Source organism: Fimicolochytrium jonesii, assembly GCF_025526975.1.
Source record: "Fimicolochytrium jonesii strain JEL569 chromosome Unknown EV422scaffold_32, whole genome shotgun sequence".
In the NCBI taxonomy this organism is placed as follows: domain Eukaryota; kingdom Fungi; phylum Chytridiomycota; class Chytridiomycetes; order Spizellomycetales; family Powellomycetaceae; genus Fimicolochytrium; species Fimicolochytrium jonesii.
In genome coordinates, this window is record NW_026515699.1 from 194333 (window position 1) to 215733 (window position 21401).

Below are 21401 nucleotides of genomic sequence, written 5' to 3' on the forward strand. Positions count from 1 at the left end.
TTGCTTTCTCATGTTCGTTGAGATTTTCGAGTCAAGGTGCTGGAATATCTCGTCCAACGTTTCCAACGGCAGTCGGGAATGCGCGGATTTGTGACAGCGTCATTGACGCTTTTCGAGCCTCGATGCGGTAGACATTGTCGTCGTTCGATATCAAAATCTGCTATGGGGTCTGTAGACTACTGACTTGGGACAGTGTATTTTTCTCTGGGAATCGTCAAAAGTTCGTTGGGTACCCGAATAACCGCCGATTTGTTTTACCGTCGTTGTCTTCGGAGGGCGGACCTCCTTTCACTTCTCCCCTCCTCCTTTCTCTTCTCCCGGCCGGCTGTACATGTAGCGTTGGACTTCTGGGTGTTGGACGATGTTTCCGCAATCCCCCTCGCCGGTGTCAGGAGCGAGTCGAATATCGAAAGCGTCGCGCGTTCCGCATTTGCACCGAGTTGGCAAACACAACGCGGGGAACCATGTCCAGGGAGATTCGAGGCTTGCCCTTCGTCAGTGAGAACGCCGCTCTTCGCCGACGGTTATTTGAGTTAGGCTGTGCAGTGTGGATGATGTCCCTCGGGAGTCGGGAACGAGAAAGGTGTCTTATCGACAACACACCGTCACGCGTCGATCTCCGCGGCTCTGCATTTCCTCGCCGTGGAAACAAACCTAAGAAATTACGGAAAGTTACACCCGCTTGCGGCTTTATGCCCCTTCAAAACATATGCCATGAGAGTCGTCTATATAAGCATGTAATCCATCCGTCGCCGTCTCTATCGCCATCCGACACCACCTCCAGCTATCCAAAATGGGAGTAACAAAGCGCAACATCCTCGCCAAGCCCCGAACAGACCCCACCGGCAAATACATCTACGACACGCACCTCGTCATCCCGTCCACCGCCCGCGAGTCATGGCCTGTGCTCGGGTACCCGCTCGTGATTGCGCTTGTGTATGCGTGGTACAATTATTTGACGCTGGATGCGAAGTTGAGGACGATTGTTGCTGCTGTTGCTTTTGCGGGGATTGGTGGGTTCGCGGGTTTCGTAAGGGGTTGAGAGTTGGAATAGATGTTGATATATGTGGTTGTTGGGTTTTAGAGTACAACTTCTATAGCACGACGATTGAGACTGTTGATGGTAGGTGCATTTGAGCTACGGATGGCGCTAGGGATACCAATAGCACACTCTCGCGAGCCATATGCGGAAGGCCCGGATTGCGTCTTATGCACAGAAATGCTCTACTCCTTCGCCCCCATGCACCTCTCGAGCACTGACATCAGGGTATATATATACACCAAGTGCGAAGTTCGTAGCCCTAATTCCCCATCTCCCATAGGCGACATCCTTCTCCGCCCCTTCGACCCTCGCTGCCGCAAAGGCCACACGGTAAGCCCAAGAGGACTCCAGCATGCAGAGGCGGAACACCGCCCATCTAATATCTATCCGCCATTCATCAGACCTGGCATCAATTCTTCGCCAACATCATCTTCACGCCGCTCCTGCTCGACATCTACTTTGCGGTAGTTCCGACGTGGCCGCTTCGTGTGTTGCTGTTCCCGTTCAATGTCTGGTTGTTGGAGATTGTTGAGGGGTACGCATTGTCTGCGTTTGATCCGGGAGCGCAAGTGAGGATGTCTTGCTCATCAGTTTCTCCGTCGTTCTTGTCACCATAGCTATGTCCTCATGTACTTGTACGGTTACAATCCCGCCTGGACTTACCGCGGTGAGTGGTCAACTCACCTGCAGCCCACACAAAGGGACCCACACTGATCTATCCCCACTCTCAAAAATAGGAACCGACGCCTACTTCCACAACAATATCAAGCTCGGCTACTGGTACTTCTGGCTGGGCTTGGGTGCCGCTGTTGAATTGATCTTTCCGTTCGCGGTGCAGTATACGCAGGCGGCTGCTGCTGCGTTGATGCAGTACCTTTAGGGGAGGTTGAGTGATGGAGGGATAGACATGGGTATTCCATGGCGTGTTTTGCAGTCCTTAATGAGACGCTGCGTATGTAACAAGACGTGCGTGATTGGCGAGACTTTACCGGCGTACGATGGACGGCCCCCCAGTGTTCCTGTAGCAACGATGCAGTTTTTTTAAACTTAGACATCTTAATAAATTTGACCCTCATACCCATGCATAGGGGGGCTCCTGCAATCTTGATGGGCATTTGTCGGACAAGGTACAAGCAATGTTGAACCTGCTACCTAGAATTGACCCAGCTGTCACCCTAACTTCCAGGTTTTCCCATAGCACATCCCATCGCCACTCCACACAGCCGCCGTTTAACCCATGCGTGCCGGCTGTCTCCATGGACCGCGCGCTAAAGCTAAGTGGACAGATTTCGGTGTTCTGAAGAAGTAGCATTCCGAAAGGTTACCTGACCAAACGTCCGAAGTCCTCCGATCGTTTTCTCTTCGCAAAGGATGGCAGCGTCTACCCAAACACCAAGGCGTTCCTTCCCTGAGAGCGCTGAGGGGAGTATGTCTCTGTTGCAAGGTGCCAAAGGAGCAGCGAGCGCCTATAGGTCTTTGTGGAAAGTGCACCGGACGAAGAGAGAGCGCACGCGTTGCAGACGTCTCGCCCCTCTCGCCCCCTTCCAAATTCACGCCTTGGGCTTGGGCTTCGGCATTCCCATACGCATAGGGCGGTCCCTGCACAAGAGCTCTGTACATGTACACATACTGTACATAAAACGACGCCCACACTGGAAGCTCCCGTCGTTCGCAAACCCATATCGCAACAATGGCCGGCGAGCAAAACGGCTTTCTGGACATTCTGGCAGCAGTTGCAGACCACGAGCGACCCCTGGAAACAACCTCGCCAATAGACGCACAGCTCGCTGCCTCCAGGAACCAGAAACCCCCACCAACTTCCTCGACAACCGCTCCCCCAGAACAGGATGCCGACGACGACGACGACGAGATGTCTATGTTTGCAGCGCTGCCACCAGAACTCCCCCCCATGCCTATCCCCCAACATCAGCAGAGCCTCGTAGACCTTTCTCACGACGATGATCTGGCTGCCATTTTCGCAGAGATTCCGTATACAATGCCTCAACAACCTCAGTCAGGGGATAGTTTGATGATAAGCGCCCCTCCTGGCTTACAGCTGCAGGTGCCGACGAACCAGCCCTTTCTGACGGACTATTTAGCTATGAGTCCGAGTCCGCTGACAGGCCTGAACCCGCCCACGGAACCCACCACCACCTCCGGGTCAGGGACTGTGTCATCCTTTGCTATGTCCACGCCCTTTCATCAGAGCTCGTTGAGTTCGGCCAACCCGCCGATGAATCTAGCCTTTGCGAATATGCCGTTTGATTTGAGCAATATAGGGCAGGTTAGCCCAGCGATACCCCCATTCAAACAGCAGCCGCAGCCACCATTATCACAGCAGCCGCAGTCGCAGCCACAACAACAGCCAGCGGCGAAGCCTGCATCATTTTATTCTCCACTGCCGGGTACACCCGCTGCTACCAAAACATCACTCTCCTCAACATCAAATGCACAACGGCAAACGAATCCGGTTATTGGGCCAGATGTGTTCCAAAAGCTCATGGCCACCGTCCCACAATCCATGCATGGGGAGTTGCTGCAGATCTACAACGGTGTCATGGTGAGTGAACAAACACGAGTTGACGTCGTCGGACGTATGGATGGATAAATCAGAGAGCTGAATATCCGCCATCTTACCACTTTCCAGCAAAAGAAGATAACAGCGGACGAATTCTGGACGTTGGTTCGCAAATGGCCCTCGGTGAAGAATATGCAGTTTCCAATGGCACCAGCGACCGTTCAGCCTCTACAAAGCAAAGCGGGACCGGGCTCCACTCTGGGAACGCCTCAGGCAGATTTCAAAAAGCGCCAAGCGGCTGCACAGCAAATAGCTCAAGCGCAGACGATGGGGTGAGTCACAGGGGACACGTTAGCCAGTGTCACAATAAGAATGTGCTCTCACACCGTGAATGTCAGGAAATCTGCATCAGGGACAACCCGCGGCGAAAAGAAGGCCGGGAAACCGCTAACCAAAGCAGCGCAACAGAAACAACAGAAAGCAGCCGCAGCAAATGCGTTGCAACAGCAGTATCAACAGCTACAACAGCAGGCCTCGCAGGGCTCAGCGTCCAATACAACATGTAAGAGATCCTCCCCCTTGTCGGATAACCCCTGAACCGGTGATAGCTGACGCAAAACTTACCGAATAGCAGCTCTACCGTCTGGCGAAAACACACCAAAGGTTTCTGATGTGGGCGGCGCGTCGAGTCGTGCGACACCGGAAATCAACGACAAAATCAACGACAAAGTGAACGTGACGGATATGATGGACGTCACTACATATACCGGTCTGAATCTGAAGGTATCGTACCGTCATACTGTCAAGGCCTGCGACGCAAACGGTGAATGCTAACCGTTGTCTTTGGTGGAATTTGTGAATTTACAGGAAGAAGAAGACCACATGGCAAACTCCCTTATACCCGGCCCATCTGCTCAGCAAGCGAGAGGGCAGATAGGGAATAGAGCAAAAGACCAAAGCTTCCTGAACTTGGCTGCGTTGCGGAAGAAGCTCGGTGTTTTGTGTACGTGTTTGTTCTTATGTTCCGCATACCCCGCCATCGATCTCACCCATGCGCATATCCTCGCCTCAACAGGTACCGAAGCCTCAATAACGAGCTTCGACCAAGACCTCCCCGCCTACATCGCCCTCGCCGCCGAAGAACGCATGCGCGACCTCCTCCAGCGCATGGTCCACGCCGCCAAACACCGCACCGGCGTCCTACACGAGCAGTTCATGCGCAACGAACGTTCCAAAGCCACCCTCTTCAATAACAAACCATCAGCACTCTCCTCACTGTCATCCAACCAACATAATCTGTACCACCACCCATCCCTCGACCTCAGCGTCGTGATCCCCGGCGGCGTACACCCGCGTAGAGTGCTGGCAGGGATCGAAAAGAAGGAACGTGCCGGTGAAGCCAAACTGAAAGCCGAGCGCGCCGCCGCGCTCGCCAAGGAGGCTGCCGCGGCCGGCGGAGACGGGGCCGAGGATGGAGGCGGCGGGGAGGACGGAGCGGATGGGAATCCCACCGGCGACGTAGAAGGACCCGGGACCGGCCGCAAGAAACGCAAAACGGCTACGGCGAGGGATAAAGACATGCCGGACCATATCCGGCTCAACCTCGCCAACGCGGCTGTCGCGAACGCCATTGGGGGCGCGGGGATGAAGAGCTGGATGATTGCTGGTGGCGGTACGGGTGCCGCAACACCCGCGCGTGGGGCATTGGATTCCACGTCCGCGACGCCAGGAACATTTAAAATCCTCCCCACATCCCGGAAGCGCAAATCTATGCTCAACCCCGACACGCCGTTACCCAACTCCCACCTGTCGACATCCACCCGACTCCCCGGCTCGTCGCTCGCTCGTCGGGCGGGTACGACCGGAGCAGCGCAGGAGGGGAGGAAATTGGGGAGTCCCGCCGCGGGATTGGCGGCGGAGGCGAGGAAGATTAGTTTGAGGGATGCGCTTTTTTGTTTGGAGGGGGAGGGGCCGGTGGGAAGTGGGGGTGGGGCGGGGAGGGTTGCGTTTAGGTGGTGGCCGGTTGTGTCGTAGTGGGAAGTAGGCCTGGGTTTTGTTAACGGCTTCATCTTAGGTTGCCACTGTTTCTGGGGTTAGCCGCCCACCCATGATGTACATAGATGTCCGCATCGATTTTTGAATAGATGCTGGCGGGCGAGATACTGTATAACCGTCCACGTGGACTGCTGTGTCAAGAACGGCGCCTTGCCCATGGTACGCTTTTATGGTTTGAATCATATATATGAAAGAAATCCAAGCAGTGTGTATGATATATGTAGAAGAGCTAAAGCAATGGGGAGAGGCAGGAGAGAATACAGCCGGGTGGGGGCATCTGACAAACCCTGGACAGTTTGCCGCTTACCCCTATGTACAGTACATCCCTAGTAACTAATCACATAGATACAACCCTTCCCCCTAGCCCATATCACTCTCTACGCCCCCAACCCAACCCACTCCCCCCAACTCCTCACCGCCCTCTTCTTCCTCTCCACCTGCACCTCGGGTGGACCCACATACCGCTTCAACGCATCCACAAACACCACACACCCCTTCGGTTCATTCAGCATCCCCACGCCAAGATCCACAGCCGTGCGGCGGAGCGTGTAAGCCGGGTCAGTCACGGCCGCCGGTTTGGATGCCGAAGGCGTCGTCGGGGCATCGCTCATTGCCTTCTTACGGCCGAGGGAGACGACCAGGGAGACGGTGTGGGAGAGGTAGGCTTCGCGGGCCTGTTTGCGGTTCGCATTGTCGATTGCTGGGAAGAGGTGGAGCGCTTCGGATCCGAGATGGGGGTCCAAGGCGGATTGGGTCGCGGGTGTGCCAGCAAGCACGCGGTAGCCGCAGCTCCTGAACCCGTTGACGATGTACGCCGCTTCGGGGAGGTCGGAGAGTTCGTCCGTTACGACAACGATGGTCGAGCCGGCGGGCATGGGCAGGGTTTTGAACCCAGAGTTGTGATTGGCGGCCAGAGCGGTAAAGTAAGCTTCGTAAACGTCGGTTCCGAAACAGGCGACTTCGCCCGTGGAGGCCATCTCGACGCCGAGGGAGGGGTCGGCGCCGGCGAGACGGGTCCAGGAGAAGACGGGGACTTTGACGGCTTTGTAGGCGCGCGGCCGGAGCATGCTGTCGGTGGTGGTCGTGGTTGGGAGGGTGTGTGGGGCGACGATGGCGCGGGTGGCGAGGTCGATGAAGTTTGTGTCGAGGGTCTTTGAGACGAAGGGGAAGGAGCGGGAGGCGCGGATGTTGCATTCGATTACCTTGAGCGTGTGCCATGCGGGCTCGCCGACGGGGCTGCGTTGGAGGATGAGTTGCATGTTGAATGGGCCGGTGATGTTGAATGCTTTGGCCAGCTTCTCCGCGACTTGTTTGCAGTCGGCAACGATGGCGGGTGTCAAACCACGCAGACCAATCTTGCCATCCTTCGAGGCTCCAACCTCGCCTTCCATAACAGGCGGCAGGACCAGCGTAGCGTCTCCGGAGTGTACACCTGCGTTCTCAATATGCTGGGAGACGGCATACACCTGCAGGTTGCCCTCACTCGCCACCCCATCGACATCGATTTCCTGCGCGCCTTCAATGAACTTTGTAACCACGATGGGATGCAACGGGCTCACATCAGCAGCCAGCGCCAAGAACCGCCGCAAATCACTTTTGGTGTGCGCCACATTCATAGCGGCACCAGACAAGACGTACGACGGGCGAACAAGAACAGGGTAAGTGACGCGATCAGCGAATGCAAACGCCTCCTCAACGCTAGTGAGCTGCTTCCACTCAGGCTGGTCGACGCCGATGGAGTCAAGGGTCCGCGAAAACTTTTCACGGTCTTCGGCACGGTCGATGTCGTGTGGGCTCGTTCCGAGAACGTTGATGTTGGGCAGGAGATGGAGGGGTAGTGCAATGTTCTGTGGGAGTTGACCACCGACGGAGAGGATAGCGCCTGTGCAGGATTCGCGTTCATAGATGTCGAGGACGCGTTCGAGGGAGAGCTCTTCGAAGTAGAGGCGGTCACTGCAAGGAGCATTGAATTGAGTTTTAGTATCTTGACCATCACCGAAAGCTTCAACAAACGAAATGGACACTCACCATTCGTCGAAATCGGTACTGACGGTCTCAGGGTTATAATTCACCATAACCGTCTTCAACCCCAACCGCTTCAAACTCCTCACAGCCTCAACCGCACACCAATCAAACTCAACCGAGCTCCCGATCCTATACACGCCGCTACCAAGTACCATGACTCCCTTGTCCTCGAAAGTGACGTCGTCGGTTGTCGCATTGTACGTCGTGTAGAGGTAGTTCGTCTCGGCTGGGAACTCCGCGGCAAGGGTGTCGATGCGCTTGACGCGCGGGATGATACCGTGGGATTTCCGCAAGGCGCGAATACCGAGGGGGGTGGATTTCGTGTAGGTGCTGATCTGTGTGTCGGAGAAACCGAGCTTCTTTGCTTGTTCGAGGAGAGTTACGGGGATCGTGGCGGTGGTGAGGTCGTAGCTAGGTGGTTGCGGTTTCCCATCAACGTCTTTCGTTTCTGAAGAGGGCACTTCTTGCGGCCCGACGAACGCCTCCAGCTCTGTTTTTGTCTCGACCAGGTTTTCCAGCTTGCCCAAAAACCACTTATCGATCTTGGTCAGCTCATGCACTTGGTCAACCGTATATCCCTTGTCAAGCATGGCACTGCCGACAGCAAAAAGCCTTCGATCGGTAGGTTGCTGCAGCACCGTCTCCAGATTGTCTCCGAAATCCAAGCTCTGGAACCCGACGAATGCCGGATCAACCATTCGGATCGCCTTTTGCAAGGACTCTTCCCATGTGCGGCCGATACCCATGACCTCGCCGACGGATTTCATGGCGGAGCCAATGTTGCGGGAGACGTGCTGGAACTTTGCGAGATCCCATCGCGGGATCTTGGTGACGACGTAGTCGAGGGAGGGCTCAAAGTTCGCGGTTGTCGTGCGGGTTACGGAGTTGCGGAGGTCTGGGAGGGATGCGCCTAAAGCGATTTTGGCGGCTACGAAGGCGAGAGGGTAGCCGGTGGCTTTCGACGCTAGCGCACTGTTAATATGAAGGAAATTAGTGATAGCCCCGAAGAAATTCCGTCAGAATGGAATCAAGACACCATACCTGCTCCTTGAAAGCCTCGCGTTGACCTCAATAACCACGTACTCCAGACTGTGCGGGTTCAGGCCATACTGTACATTGCATTCTCCCACAACCCCCAGATGCCTGATGATCTTGATGGCCGCGCTGCGAAGCATATGGTACTCCTCATCACTCAGCGTCTGACTGGGAGCCACTACAATCGAATCACCGGTGTGTGTACCCAGCGGATCAAAGTTCTCCATGTTACACACGGTAATGCAGTTGTTTTCTGCATCGCGAACGACCTCGTATTCGAGTTCCTTCCATCCTTTCATTGAGCGCTCGACCAAGATCTGGGGCGAAAGGGAGAGGGAGGAGGTGGCGAGTTCGCGAAGTTCCGCTTCGTTGTTGGCGAATCCGGATCCGAGACCGCCGAGCGCATATGCTGCACGAACGATGACGGGATATTTGATTTGTGCGGCGGCGGCAACTGCTTCGTCAACGGTGGAGACGGCTGTGGATTGAGCCACTGGAATACCGATATCTGGTCGACAGGGAAGCGAGTTAGCATTCATGGCAAGCACTCGAGTACGTTGTTGTCAAATATTTTCAAGGGCATACCTTTCAGGGCCTGCGCAAACAGATCCCGATCCTCGCTGAGCTCCAATGTCCTGATCGGCGTTCCCAGCACTTTGACGTTATGTTTCTTGAACACCCCTTTGTGCTCCAGCGCCACTCCGCAATTCAGGCCAGTCTGTCCTCCGAAAGCGAGCAGGATCCCATCTGGCTTCTCCTTCTCGATGACGTACTCGATGTATTCTGGATTCGACGGCACGAAGTAGACAACATCTGCGAGCTCTTTCCCTGTTTGAATGGTGGCGATGTTCGGATTGACCAGGATTGTTTGGACCCCTTCTTCCTTCAGAGCTTTGATAGCTTGTGAGCCTAGAAAGATTTGAGAATGTAAATGAGTAAGCGAGATCTGAATAGTCTGCATGCAGCAATTCCAGAAGACCGTCCAAGCGTCACCTCCACTCCCATGCATGGAAGGATGGCGAATCTCATTCGTACCCACGTCAAAATGACAAAACCCGTCACCGAAAAGAAAGTCGGCACTCACCAGAGTAGTCAAATTCTCCAGCCTGGCCGATACTCAGTCCTCCCGATCCCACAATCACAACGCGTTTCGCAGGTGGTGGTTTCTTCAACGCCCCACCTGGTCGCGGCGTCCAAGTGCCGTCGCCATCTCCCGTCAAAGATTCACTGCTATATCGCCTGAAAGGTACCGCGGGCGCCACGACACCTTCCTTGCCCGTTGCCTTACTAGCCCGTCCTAGAGCCTGCAAGAGGAAAGCGTTGTAGCGGGTGGTGTCAGGGAGGAGCGGCGCTGGGACTGAGGCGTTGACGGTAGTTGTTTGTGCGGCGTGCGTTAGTGGCGAGCTATTTGATTGCGAGGTGAAAAGACGTGCTGTAGGGATGGTCGGGAGAGCGACTCGCAGTGGTCGGTGCAGTTTGGTATGCATGCATGCAAGACGGGCCGGCAGCGTCGGCGTCGGCCGGCGGAGTGCTCGCAACATTGTGAGAATTGGGATTCAAAGTGACCTACAAACTCGACGTGAGCCAGAAGACTCTGCAAGAGGTATATGCAACGTGGGGCTATCCGCCGTACTTTACTGGCGGTTAGTGTGGGGCCTGTATAGACCATGTGAATTGACAGTATAGGAAGGCGATGGCGATCTCCGGGGACTGCAACGGAATCTTCCCAGCGGAGTGCCGAAGACCAGAAAACAGATATGGCAGCGACGGCGACGAAGACCGGCAGCTGCGAGTGAGATATAAGTATTTAGCGAGCGGGGATGAGGCTGGCCATGTCGCCCATGTCGATAACAACGAGGTCGCCGATAATGCTGAGGCCCCCGTCAGAGATCGACATCATCGGCATCGGGAGCAGTGATGGCCCATGGGTGGGCGAGCGAGGGGAGATATGGCCATCTCACAAAACGCGTCGACTCATCGGCCATGACTCATTCATCATCGGCACGTCACCCACCCCGCCTTCACCGCTTTTTACCCGCCGATTTCATCTCCCAGCAATCCATGTGCTTTGTGCATGTGTGCCATCGGTTTTGATCTCGGTGGCTTTTCGGACCTCTGGCAAATGGCAGACAGGACAGGGGGGCGGCCGTTGTCATTCGAGTCGGCTCGGCCCGTTACCCCACTCATCGCTGACCGAGTCGGGCACACCCTACTCCGCGGTTTCCGCCCAGGTCCGCCCTGAATCATGTTACAATTTCAGAGGCCGCGCCGCAGCAGACGCACAAATACGCTGAAAGCCCTGAGCTCACTAGCGCCCGCACTAGGAGAGGGACAGGAGAGACATCCATCTTATGGGCATGTTGTACATACATCAACAGGCGCTCCAGGGTAGTTGTAGGAACGCAGCTTGAAGAAGTACATTAACGCAAACTATAATAGGTGAACTACGCATTGACGCGAGGAGAAAGTATGGAAGGAGAGTGAGATGTTCTGTGTTCCGTGAAGCTGACGAGGAGGTGCATGGGGGCGCACTGCTGCGAGCGTATGTTCGACGATACAGCACATCCTTCGACAGTCTACGAGCGAGCCTCGCAGACTTGATGAAGATCTGGTCGTTTGTTGTAGTGGCCCTCCCCTCGTCGTGACTTGCAGGGGTTCCGCCAGCTGATCCGCCGAGCTGATTCGCTTCGACATCTGGATGCGGAAGGCCTGGGAGTAACTCGCTTTCGACACTCGCCGACAGTCCTGCGAGTCGGACGGACAAAGTCTATCGCGGTCGAAGCGATATTCTTTCCATCCAACGGCTCAAGACTTGACTCAACACTCGACAATTTCGATTAGTTCCATATGATACGGAAGTCTACGTCGTCGGCGAAGCGGACCCAGGTTTGCAAGTCGAAAATACCGTCCTTTCGCTTTCAGGGTCACACGGGTCGTACTCGTCCGCAATTCACCAGAGTTGATACGTTTGGAACCGGGCCTATGTGGTATCGTGGATTAGGTTGACTTTCAAGGACCAGCAATCAGTTCCGGAAGACTCCAAACATACCTCGAGATGGGAGCTCCGCTTTCTGGCTGAAGGCTAACCCCATATGACAACTCCGCAGGGTCCACCTGTGTGTCGCTCAATTGACAGTCGAGATTCTTTGGGTTCCCACCTGAGTGTGAGCGGCCTTTATTAGCCACAAGTCAGCCCCGACGTCCCCTGTGACAGGTACACAGTACGAGTTCCTCCCTGTTTCGAAAGTCGGTGTAGAATGGCGTGCCGGAATGGGGTCGAGATGGTCGGGGCGAACCTGAGGGCATAACATGGCGCGTGGACTGCGCCACGTCTCAAATTCGGACATCCTAATCCGGTTCTTTGAACAGCAAGCAGGAACCTCCTCAGATTGATTCGGGAGAGGAAAGTATGTTGGCTGTGGAAGCTGGGGTTAACCGCCTATTTTAGGCCCTACCGCCTATCATGGTCTGAGACTTACTGAGGAGGCCTATGGTGCCTGCGGATTTCACCATCCCCGTCGACGCTACCATTAATGTCGTTATCAAACGCGACAGGGACCGGAATCTCCAAGAGACCGAGGCACCACCACCTTGCCCATCTGCGGCTGGTCGTGTGCGACTAGGAATGACCGTGGATATCGAGAGCGGTGGCTCGCGAAAGTACAACCGTGCTCCTTACTACCAAGTATGACAACATGCAGCAAGCGAGCCGGAATACGAATTGCGGTGGTAGTGGAAGCGTGCCCGGGGACCTTCCACTCCAGAATCGGTTGTCAGATCTCTCAAGCTGAAGTGGAACCTTAGAACGTCACAATATGGTCGAGAGCTCCGAGGTCGATTATGGCAATGGGTAAGCGCAAAAACGCTGGAGAACTCCGCGGTTATGTGGTACTGATACTCGACTACGGTTACAGCACCCCTTGCCCTCTATGTGACGACTTGTGGGTCAAGCTCGCTGCCCAGACTATCACAAGCAAATGAGCAGTGGTTGCCGCGGGGCCGATCTGACTTCCATCTCACAATCATGCGCATTTCAAGGACGCCCAAGCTTTTGCTTGGAGATTCAAATATTATGTTCACCAACAATCGACAACGCGTAGGTGGGATTGCGGAGTAGACGCAAGGTCGCCTTTGACGATCGAGTGCATCAGACCCAAAGTCATCAGCAGCTCCCGACCAGCATCAGGGATCGGACCGCCGAGCACATATCGCGAAAACTCCGCCATTTCAGAAGCGAGTGACAACATGATGGCGAGCCCTTCCATCGCCCGCGATATGATAACCTCATGAAGCCCTTGGTCGGGGGGTAGGGATTACCGTTTGCGGGCCGGAGAACGATTGATGCAACCTGACAGCTGCTGGAATATCGAACATCCATAGGTCATCGGGGAATTAGAAAGGACGAGCTTCGAGGGGCAATGTAGGGCGCAGATGATGCTCTGATACGAATGTGTAATGTCCACATCGATGTGTATACATCCAGAACTCTAGCAAATGTCCGACCGAATCCATAACTTACCGTGTGAGCTTGGGCGCTAGATAGAATGTAATGTAACGTAGCAATGTCGTTCGGGATGTGCGAAGTTCAAAATTGAATGCACTACGCTCAGAGCATCTTTGTGACGAGTCATCGTTTTCGACTTCCTCAATACTTGGAATGTAAAGCTGTATCTCGGCCATCCTCAGTCTGCCGCAGTTCTTTCCCTTTCGTCGCGCCGCCGCATTTTGCATCCTGCCTGACGCCGATTCTCTTCACCTGTTTCTCTCCGATGCCGGACCAAGAAGGTTAGCCTCTCGCGGTTGTTTTCAGGTATGGTTCCGCGGTTTCCCTCCCTCGGTCTGCAATCTTCTACGGCTCTTTGTCTATCCCGATCCACCCATTGTACAACGTCTCAAGCGAGATCCTTTCACCATTTCAGAATGCGACGAGATTTCCAGCTGTTTTCAGGGTGCGGCTCCCGTGAGTTTAACTCGAATCTGCTTCCGCCATACCAATTCTCTCCAGCAGTGTGTTGCGCGCTCCCGTCTCGCTTACTGCAATACGTCCGGCATTTGCGAGGAGAACAGTCAAACATTGCGACGTTTCCCGATTCCGTTCGGCATTTGGCCAGATGGATCTGGGGCAACTGAGATGCGTTGAGCAGGAACAGCGGAGAAGAAGAGAGAGAAGAACGACGAATCGCAAGAAGTGTGAAGAAGTAGGTCGTATTGTATTCAAATCGATATCATTAGATACAAGAAAGTATAAGAAAACTGGACCTTTGGTTTCCCCGGGCACAAAGCCCAGGTACTACGACAGGAACCGCCACGAGAAGGCCGTCCAGTATGGGATCCCATTGTCCAACGGTTGGCAGTCCAATCCCAGGTTGGCAGCCGGCTGTTACGGCATCTTTTGCCGGATTTTCACCTCACACACAACATCGTGACAGGTTATAACGCCTTGGCTGACATGCGGATTTTTGCACTGGTTGGTCTCCAGCTTGATCGCCCAGTGTGTTGGGGGTCTGACAACCCAGACCATGGGGGGGACATTTATCCTCGCCTCCCGAGAGTATTCTAACGCCTCAGTATGCGGTTGTTATCGCAGGGTCTTGCGGGTTTAAGGCCTTTCCCCGGCCGTTGTTAACGGAGTCTTCTTCCGGGATAACAGCATTCCACCGGGTATTTCTTGCCCGCTTTTCCTTGCAGGTGGTTATTTCGCCGTGCCATGCGCTTGATATCCCAGTGTGTTGGGGGTGCTCACAACCCAGACCATGGGGGGGGACATTTATCCTCGCCTCCCGAGAGTATTCTGACGCCTCAGTATGCGGTTGGTATCGCAGGGTCTTGCGGGTTTAAGGCCTTCCCCGGCCGTTGTTAACGGAGTCTTCTTCCGGGATAACAGCATTCCACCGGGTATTTCTCGCCCGCTTTTCCTTGCAGGTGGTTATTTCGCCTTGGCCATGCGCTTGATCGCCCAGTGTGTTGGGGGTCTGACACCCCAGACCATGGGGGGAAGTAGCTTCCAAGCGTCTGGGACCGATGATGAGTAGGAGCGTCGACGAATGGTAGTGGCGGTCGGGTGGCTCTAGGAGTAAAGTGAAAAGTGTCAAGAGTCTGATGCAGGCAGCTGAGTTTGGTCACGTAAACGGAGATGGTCACATACGTAGGAGTGCACAATTGGCGGACAGAGTTGGTGCGCTCGAAGTAGCATCGCCGACGAGTGGTATTGACGACAGATGGTAGCATCGAGGGTAGGAGTGCTTGAAGGTCGGGGCGCCGACGACAGTAGGTTTGGCTTCGAGGGATGATGGGTATCGAAGGCTGGTCGCGTCGAAGACGAGTGGTGTTGACGAAGAATGGTATCGGCGTCGACGGATGGTGGCGTCGAATTATGATAAGTTGGACTAGTAATAGTGACTTGTACTAGTGACGGCGAGTGCAGCGTCAAAGGATGGCTGTGAAGACTTGGTGCCTTGATGAGGTGCCGACGAATGCCATGCGGTTTGGCCGATGAGCGTGCTGGAAGGGGGAGCCAGATACGCAAGTAGATGTGGGTTGCTTGAGACAAGAAGCGGTTGAGAGTAGTGCTATCTTGTGATGTTTGTGAAGTAGCCAATGCTTGATGTAGCAGTGCGTTGGCGAGTTGAGTGAGAAAACAGGAGGAGAGGCGGCGAGGTGAGGTCTTATTTTATAGACGTCGGCGAGGCGAGGACGAGGGGAGGAAATCCGTGCAGATTTCGACCAGCTGGAGGGGAGGCGTACCTGGTGGCTCGCAGCGGGCGTGTTGAAGGGGTGAAAGAACAGAGTGTGTCTTCCATTCATGCAAATCTTGGAGATAAGAGGGCGGAGTTGCGCGTCGCGTAAGCAGACACAATGTATGTACGGGTTCGTTGTCGGTTGACGTGGCAGTTGCGCATCCTCTCCCTTCACATAAACAAGAGCGACCGGGTCTTTCTGCAAAGATTCGTTGAAAGACGCTTTCGCCGAGTTTTGGGGGGCCGTCCTGGATGGGCTGCCGTATATCTGACAAAACGTGCCGAGATCGTATCGAGTCTATCCCTCTGGGTGAGTTGAGCGACTTTTCCGTGCTTGCTCTTTGTTCCTTTGCGTTATTACCTCCCTTCAGGGCAAATGAAGGAAGACACCCAGCTTCTATCCCAACGGGGCGGGCTAAAACGTGTCAGAATGGCCCATGACGAACTGGTGCGTATCCCTTCTGCGCCGCTCTTTCGAAGTCGGAGTCGGCTCAACGCGTGCTTACGTGGAGCCTCAATTTACTGCGCTCTTTTTCAACAGTTGCGCGTTCCTCACTGTCTGAACGGCTAGCGGCCATCCTCTCGCGTTCGCCCCCCAATCTTCAAGCACAGAGAACCGGCCGCCTACATCTGAGCGCGCATCGCCAAGTCTCTGCTTTTCAATGCAACCCTCTGTGCTTTGGTGAGGAGTAGGCGGAAGGAATGGGTCCGTCCCTCATCTATAGAGTTGTCCGAACCGTCCTCCTTCCTCGATCACAGTAAACCGCATGGGGAAGATGGTTCGTTGCGGGCGGGCGTCACAGTATACCGCATGGGATGTCGGTTAACTAGCCTAGCATTTTTCTGGAAGGGCTATCCGCGCTTTCGCTCTCCGTTTAGACGGTGGCTGGTTGTCAGATAGAGACGTCTTCCTTTCTTCGGGAATGTCAGCCCCCACATGCCCGAGATGTTTGGCACGTACTTTCATATAGAAACGGCAGAGGGTGGGTGGTCGGCCCGGACAATGCCAGTGCACACCTCCACCTAAATCATGGAGGACGACTTGTCCTGTGTATTTATTTCTTTCTCCCGACTTCGTTGGTTTGCTTTCTGCTTCCTTTGGCCGTCATGTTACCTTTGTTAACACATTTTCGTTCTCGCATTACGCTTGCTTTGGCTTATATACTTTGACTGAGTGGCATCTCTTGCTAACAGTTTCATGGATAGCCAGCAAGCATAAGACATGTTGTAGCGGCGTTAGCGCATTTCCATATCCATGGCGAAACAAATCACAATCCTCGGCTCACTAAGCCAGTCCTGGTTGCGGAGAAGAGCAGAGGCACTGCTTTCGAGTGGAGCAAAAATCACAAAGATTAAATGACGCATCGAAAACGCCGAGCATCTGACCATTGCCAATGGCGGTCCTGCTCTGTCAATGCCCGAAACCAGCTTACAAGAGTGTGTATCTGACTTATTGATGTTGCACTAGGAGGAGATATTGCAACACAGTGTACAAGGCGGCTGGATGGGCATCAGCAAGTAAGGATGAGCGCTGACTGATTTTCGCACACTGGGTAACGTCAGGTGGGCGAAGACATTCAGCGCTGCTGCTAACTCCCTATCCCTTTCCTTTACTGGCGACAAGAACAGGTCAGTTGTTGCGCCTTTGTGTGAAACAAACCCTGAGTGGATCTGAGGAACCACTGACAAAGATGGCCAGCTCATGGACGAAAAGTTGCCACTTTGGCAGGATTTTGCTGGATGCTCGACCTGGACCACATCCATCTACCACGGCGTATTCCCACTGTATGGAACTGTCTCGAGGGACTTTGCTTTTCAAAGCACACGGAGACAGGGTTGCATCGCACATCTCCCGCCAGTTACCTCGAAACAAACACGGGGAAAAAAACCGTATGTACATGGCGAGCCGTCGTTGTCAATAACAGGTCGGCGTCGGTGGCGCCGCACGCTGGAAGCTTGTACCGACCAGCGAAAAACGACCCACGGAGCAACAAGTTTGCGATGCGATGAGCGACGGAATTAAGCAATGGCATGGTCGGTGGATGGTCGAAGCGATGAATGGTATTGGATGATCTAAGCGATGAACGGCGGTGGACCGCAGATCAACTATACATTGCTCGCTCACGCTCGCAACAATAATGATGGGTTGGATTGAACGAAAAAAGAATCGTTCGCTACCTTTCGCAGATTGATTCAAGCTAAGCTTGCTGATGCTCCACATTTCCCGTCATTGCTGACGCTCGGCAAAAGCGGCGTCGACACCACTCTTTCCGCTCGCTGACCACTCACTTTAGCGGAAAAGTCGAACGGCCGAAATTCGAAGACGGGGAGCCAGGTGGTACTCATAGCCCTTATCATAGCCCCCTAACTGTTTTCTGATTGCGATGGCCTGAACAGGAAGTGGAGTTCCATCATGGGTGTGTATCGTCAACCGCAAGAATTTTTGAGAGGGAGCATCCAGCTGTGATGTGCCGGTGATCTACACTGACTGCCAGCATTCTAAGTGTGCTAAGTAGGCGAAGCGAATCGCACACGCCCGTTGCGGGTGGCTGTAGTAAACTGCATCGTCTTGGAGACACATGGATATACGCCGCTCTTTCAGCAAAGGACATGCTATAGTGTCGGACAGAGGAACAAGGTCACTGGTCGCACCATCCGCCTGACCTCCGCAAGCATCGATTCCGCTAATTCCAATTCAAAGCTGTGGAACTAGGCTCTTCATTCGGTGAGTGCAAGCGGCAATCGTCAATGCCAGATGTGCGCACCGGGATGCTTTTTAAGCAACCATCATGCTTCTCAACCACCGCCGCGTCCCGCACATGAACAGGGACAAGATCGTGGACTATGTTCAGTGTAGGCATTGCCCGCACCAATGCCATCCTTAGAGTCTCGGTGCATGCTGAACTCCCGCCATTTCGTTTTTGCTTTCGGGCCAAGCGTGGGTCGAGACTTGCCCTTAATGAATGTAGAAATGGGTCCTTCTTCGTTCCTGCATTTGATCCCAGCGCTATAGGTCCGGGATGGAGCCCTTCGTCACAACCATCCACTAAGTCGCATGCACAGGCGGGCTTGACCGTAACGTCGTAATGAGAGCACGCGGAAGTCATACAACCAAAGATCGCTGAAAGGAGTTGGGACGAAGGCGTTAGAAAGGAAGTTTTAACCAAGACATTAAGCGCGCAGAACAGATCGGACAGTAACTCATAGCGACGTTTGTATGTTTTGAGATGGTATATTGAATATTATAGTGGAGTACAAGTAAATCAAGAAACAGAATCAGATGTTCAATGCGTAGGAAGAAGTTTGGACGGGGGAATCAAGAGAACAAAACACATCAGACAGTAGAATCAGAGCAAAGTTTGTATGGTTGAGATAGTTTATTGAATATTATATTGTACAAGTAAAGAGTGAAGAAACACGAGACCACAAAGAAATATTTACCTGTGAAGTGACACCCGCACGGCCGAAGGCGCCGCTGCCTACATATCCCGGCTGGGGGAATCAGGGGTCGATGTAGTTCTCCTGTCTCCGAAGGCGAAAGGCGACCGTAGGGGGAATGGCGACGATAGGCGGAATTGGCGGACCGTAGGCGAAATTGGCGAAGTGAAGTGACACCCGAACGGCCGAAGCCGCTGCCTACATATCCCCGCTAGGGGGAATCAGGGTTCAATGTAGTTCTTCTTTCCCCGAAGGTGAAAGGCCGAGCGTAGGGGGAATGGCGACGATAGGCGGAATTGGCGGACCGTAGGCGGAATTGGCGACCGTAGGCGGAAGTGGCGACGACCGTAGGCGGAATTGGCGACCGTAGGCGGAAGTGGCGACGACCGTAGGCGGAATTGGCGGACCGTAGGCGGAATTGGCGACTGTAGGCGGAAGTGGCGACGACCGTAGGCGAAATTGGCGGACCGTAGGCGGAATTGGCGACCGTAGGCGGAAGTGGCGACGACCGTAGGTGGAATTGGCGACGTGAAGTGACACCCGCACGGCCGGAGCCGCTGCCTACATATCCCGGCTGGGGGAATCAGGGTTCGATGTAGTTCTCCTGTCTCCGAAGGCGAAAGGCGAGCGTAGGCGGAATTGGCGACGACCGTAGGTGGAATTGGCGACGACCGTAGGCGAAATTGGCGACCGTAGGCGGAATTGGCGACGACCGTAGGTGGAATTGGCGACGACCGTAGGTGGAATTGGCGACGACCGTAGGCGGAATTGGCGACGACCGTAGGTGGAATTGGCGACGACCGTAGGCGGAACGAACCGATCTTGATGGGGTGCACGCCGAAGCGCTGCCTACATATCCCGAAGGAATCAACCGCCAATGTAGTTCTATTCGGAGGCGAATGGCGAGCTCACGACCGGTGGCGGAAACACGGGAGCCGAGTCGAAGTCGAGTTGGCGAGCTCACGACCGCTGTCGGTAAGCGGGAGCCGTAGGCGGAATTGGCGAGCTCACGACCGTTGCCGAGAAACGGGAGCCGATGGGGACCTTGATACGGTGCACGCCGAAGCGCTGCCTACATATCCCGAAGGAATCAACCGCAATGTAGTTCTATTCGGAGGCGAATGGCGAGCTCACGACCGCTGCCGGTAAGCGGGAGCCGTAGGCGGAATTGTCGAGCTCACGACCGCTGGCGAAAGAAACGGGAGCCGAAGTCGAGTTGCCGGCCGAGTCGAAGTCGAGTGGCGAGCTCACGACCGCTGGCGATAAACGGGAGCCGAAGTCAAGTTGCCGGCCGAGTCGAAGTCGAGTGGCGAGCTCACGACCGTTGCCGGAAACGGGAGCCGAAGCCGAGTTGGCGAGCTCACGACCGCTGGCGATGAGCGGGAGTCGTGGTGTTTTTAACGTCGCTTGTACCCCCGACGGTGTGACCTTGTGAAGAGATGGGGAAGGATGGTGGTGGGTACTTGAGAAAGGATGGATGAGACGACGAAGGGACTTGACCGGATAGACGAAGCGTTGGGAAAGGATGGATGAGACGACGAAGGGACTTGACCGGATAGACGAAGCGTTGGGAAAGGATGGATGACACGACGAAGGGACTTGACCGGATAGTTGAAGCGTTGGGAAAGGATGGATGAGACGACGAAGGGACTTGACCGGATAGTAGACGCGTTGAAGGCGAAGCAGGGAACTTGAAAGACGACCGAGGCGTGACGAGGAAGGCGAGACCGGATAGGCGAAGCGTTGAAGGCGAAGGAGGGAAGTTGAAGGCGAGGCGAGGTTTGGTGAAGAAAAAGTGAACGAGGGAAGCCGTCGCAGGCCCTTCTTTTATAGACCTCGGGCGAGCAAAAGTTGCGAGTTTTTGGTTGCGTCCTGAAAACGTGGCAGAGCCGGGCCACCACGGCCCGCGACGGGCCTGCCAAGAGAAACTGCGAGCTGGGTGGAAACGTGGGCGAGATTGGGTGGGAAAGGGTCGGGAATCCGACTCCAGAACGCGTAGTGTAAGCAGGGTGGAGACGCGTTTTGGAGGCCGTCTGCAGGCCATCTTGAAGACGACATCAATGATTCCTATCAAAAGACATGCAGCGCAAGCAGGGAATCCTTGAGAGCATGATATGGAAGGTATGGGTAGGGGGGCGAGCCGGGCCAAACCAGAAGGGCCCTCAGGGTCCACTGCTTACACAACGCGTTTTGGCACCTATCTCGCCCCACGTTTCCATAAGTTGTCAAGACGACATCATCTTTGGAGGGCATGTTGAAGACGACATCATTGCCTCCTATCAAAAGACATATGATATGGAAGGTATGGCTAGGGGGCGGGCCGGGCCAGACCAGAAGGGCCCTCAGAGTCCACTGCTTACGCGTTTAAGACGACATCATCTTTGGAGGCCATGTTGAAGACGACGTCATTGCCGCCTTATCAAAAGACATGCAGCGTGTAGCAGGGACTGCTTGAGCGCATGATATGGAAGGTATGGCTAGGGGGCATGATATGGAAGGTATGGCTAGGGGGCATGATATGGAAGGTATGGCTAGGGGGCGAGCCGGGCCA

At 54.6% G+C, this 21401-nt stretch overlaps 4 protein-coding genes across 4 annotated transcripts; 2 read left to right on the forward strand and 2 right to left on the reverse strand.

The window, feature by feature from the left end:
• Nucleotides 1–793: 793 nt before the first annotated feature.
• EV422DRAFT_571262 (uncharacterized protein) lies at nt 794–1922 on the forward strand (the record flags this gene model as incomplete). The annotated part of the gene is made up of 6 exons (XM_053072974.1): nt 794–1013; nt 1085–1123; nt 1323–1372; nt 1444–1577; nt 1660–1709; nt 1780–1922. 6 exons carry the CDS (start codon nt 794–796, stop codon nt 1920–1922), a joined length of 636 nt encoding a protein of 211 aa, XP_052921926.1.
• Nucleotides 1923–2363: 441 nt separating this feature from the next.
• EV422DRAFT_607048 (transcription initiation factor TFIID component TAF4 family-domain-containing protein) lies at nt 2364–5968 on the forward strand. Its single transcript, XM_053073808.1, has 6 exons — nt 2364–3602; nt 3690–3892; nt 3959–4122; nt 4192–4343; nt 4428–4563; nt 4636–5968. The coding sequence occupies exons 1-6, from the start codon at nt 2733–2735 to the stop codon at nt 5592–5594; spliced, it is 2484 nt and encodes an 827-aa protein (XP_052921927.1). The 5' UTR covers nt 2364–2732; the 3' UTR covers nt 5595–5968.
• Nucleotides 5765–10579, reverse strand: EV422DRAFT_543714 (uncharacterized protein). Its single transcript, XM_053071341.1, has 6 exons — nt 10314–10579; nt 9760–10241; nt 9261–9584; nt 8682–9183; nt 7644–8612; nt 5765–7568 (listed from the first exon to the last, which is right to left on the reverse strand). Exons 2-6 carry the CDS (start codon nt 10214–10216, stop codon nt 5993–5995), a joined length of 3828 nt encoding a protein of 1275 aa, XP_052921928.1. The 5' UTR covers nt 10217–10241; nt 10314–10579; the 3' UTR covers nt 5765–5992.
• Nucleotides 10580–18777: 8198 nt separating this feature from the next.
• EV422DRAFT_581091 (uncharacterized protein) lies at nt 18778–21242 on the reverse strand (the record flags this gene model as incomplete). Its single annotated transcript, XM_053073361.1, has 5 exons — nt 18778–19048; nt 19156–19699; nt 19815–19918; nt 19985–20312; nt 21211–21242. 5 exons carry the CDS (start codon nt 21240–21242, stop codon nt 18914–18916), a joined length of 1143 nt encoding a protein of 380 aa, XP_052921929.1. The 3' UTR covers nt 18778–18913.
• Between the last annotated feature and the right edge of the window lie 159 nt (nt 21243–21401).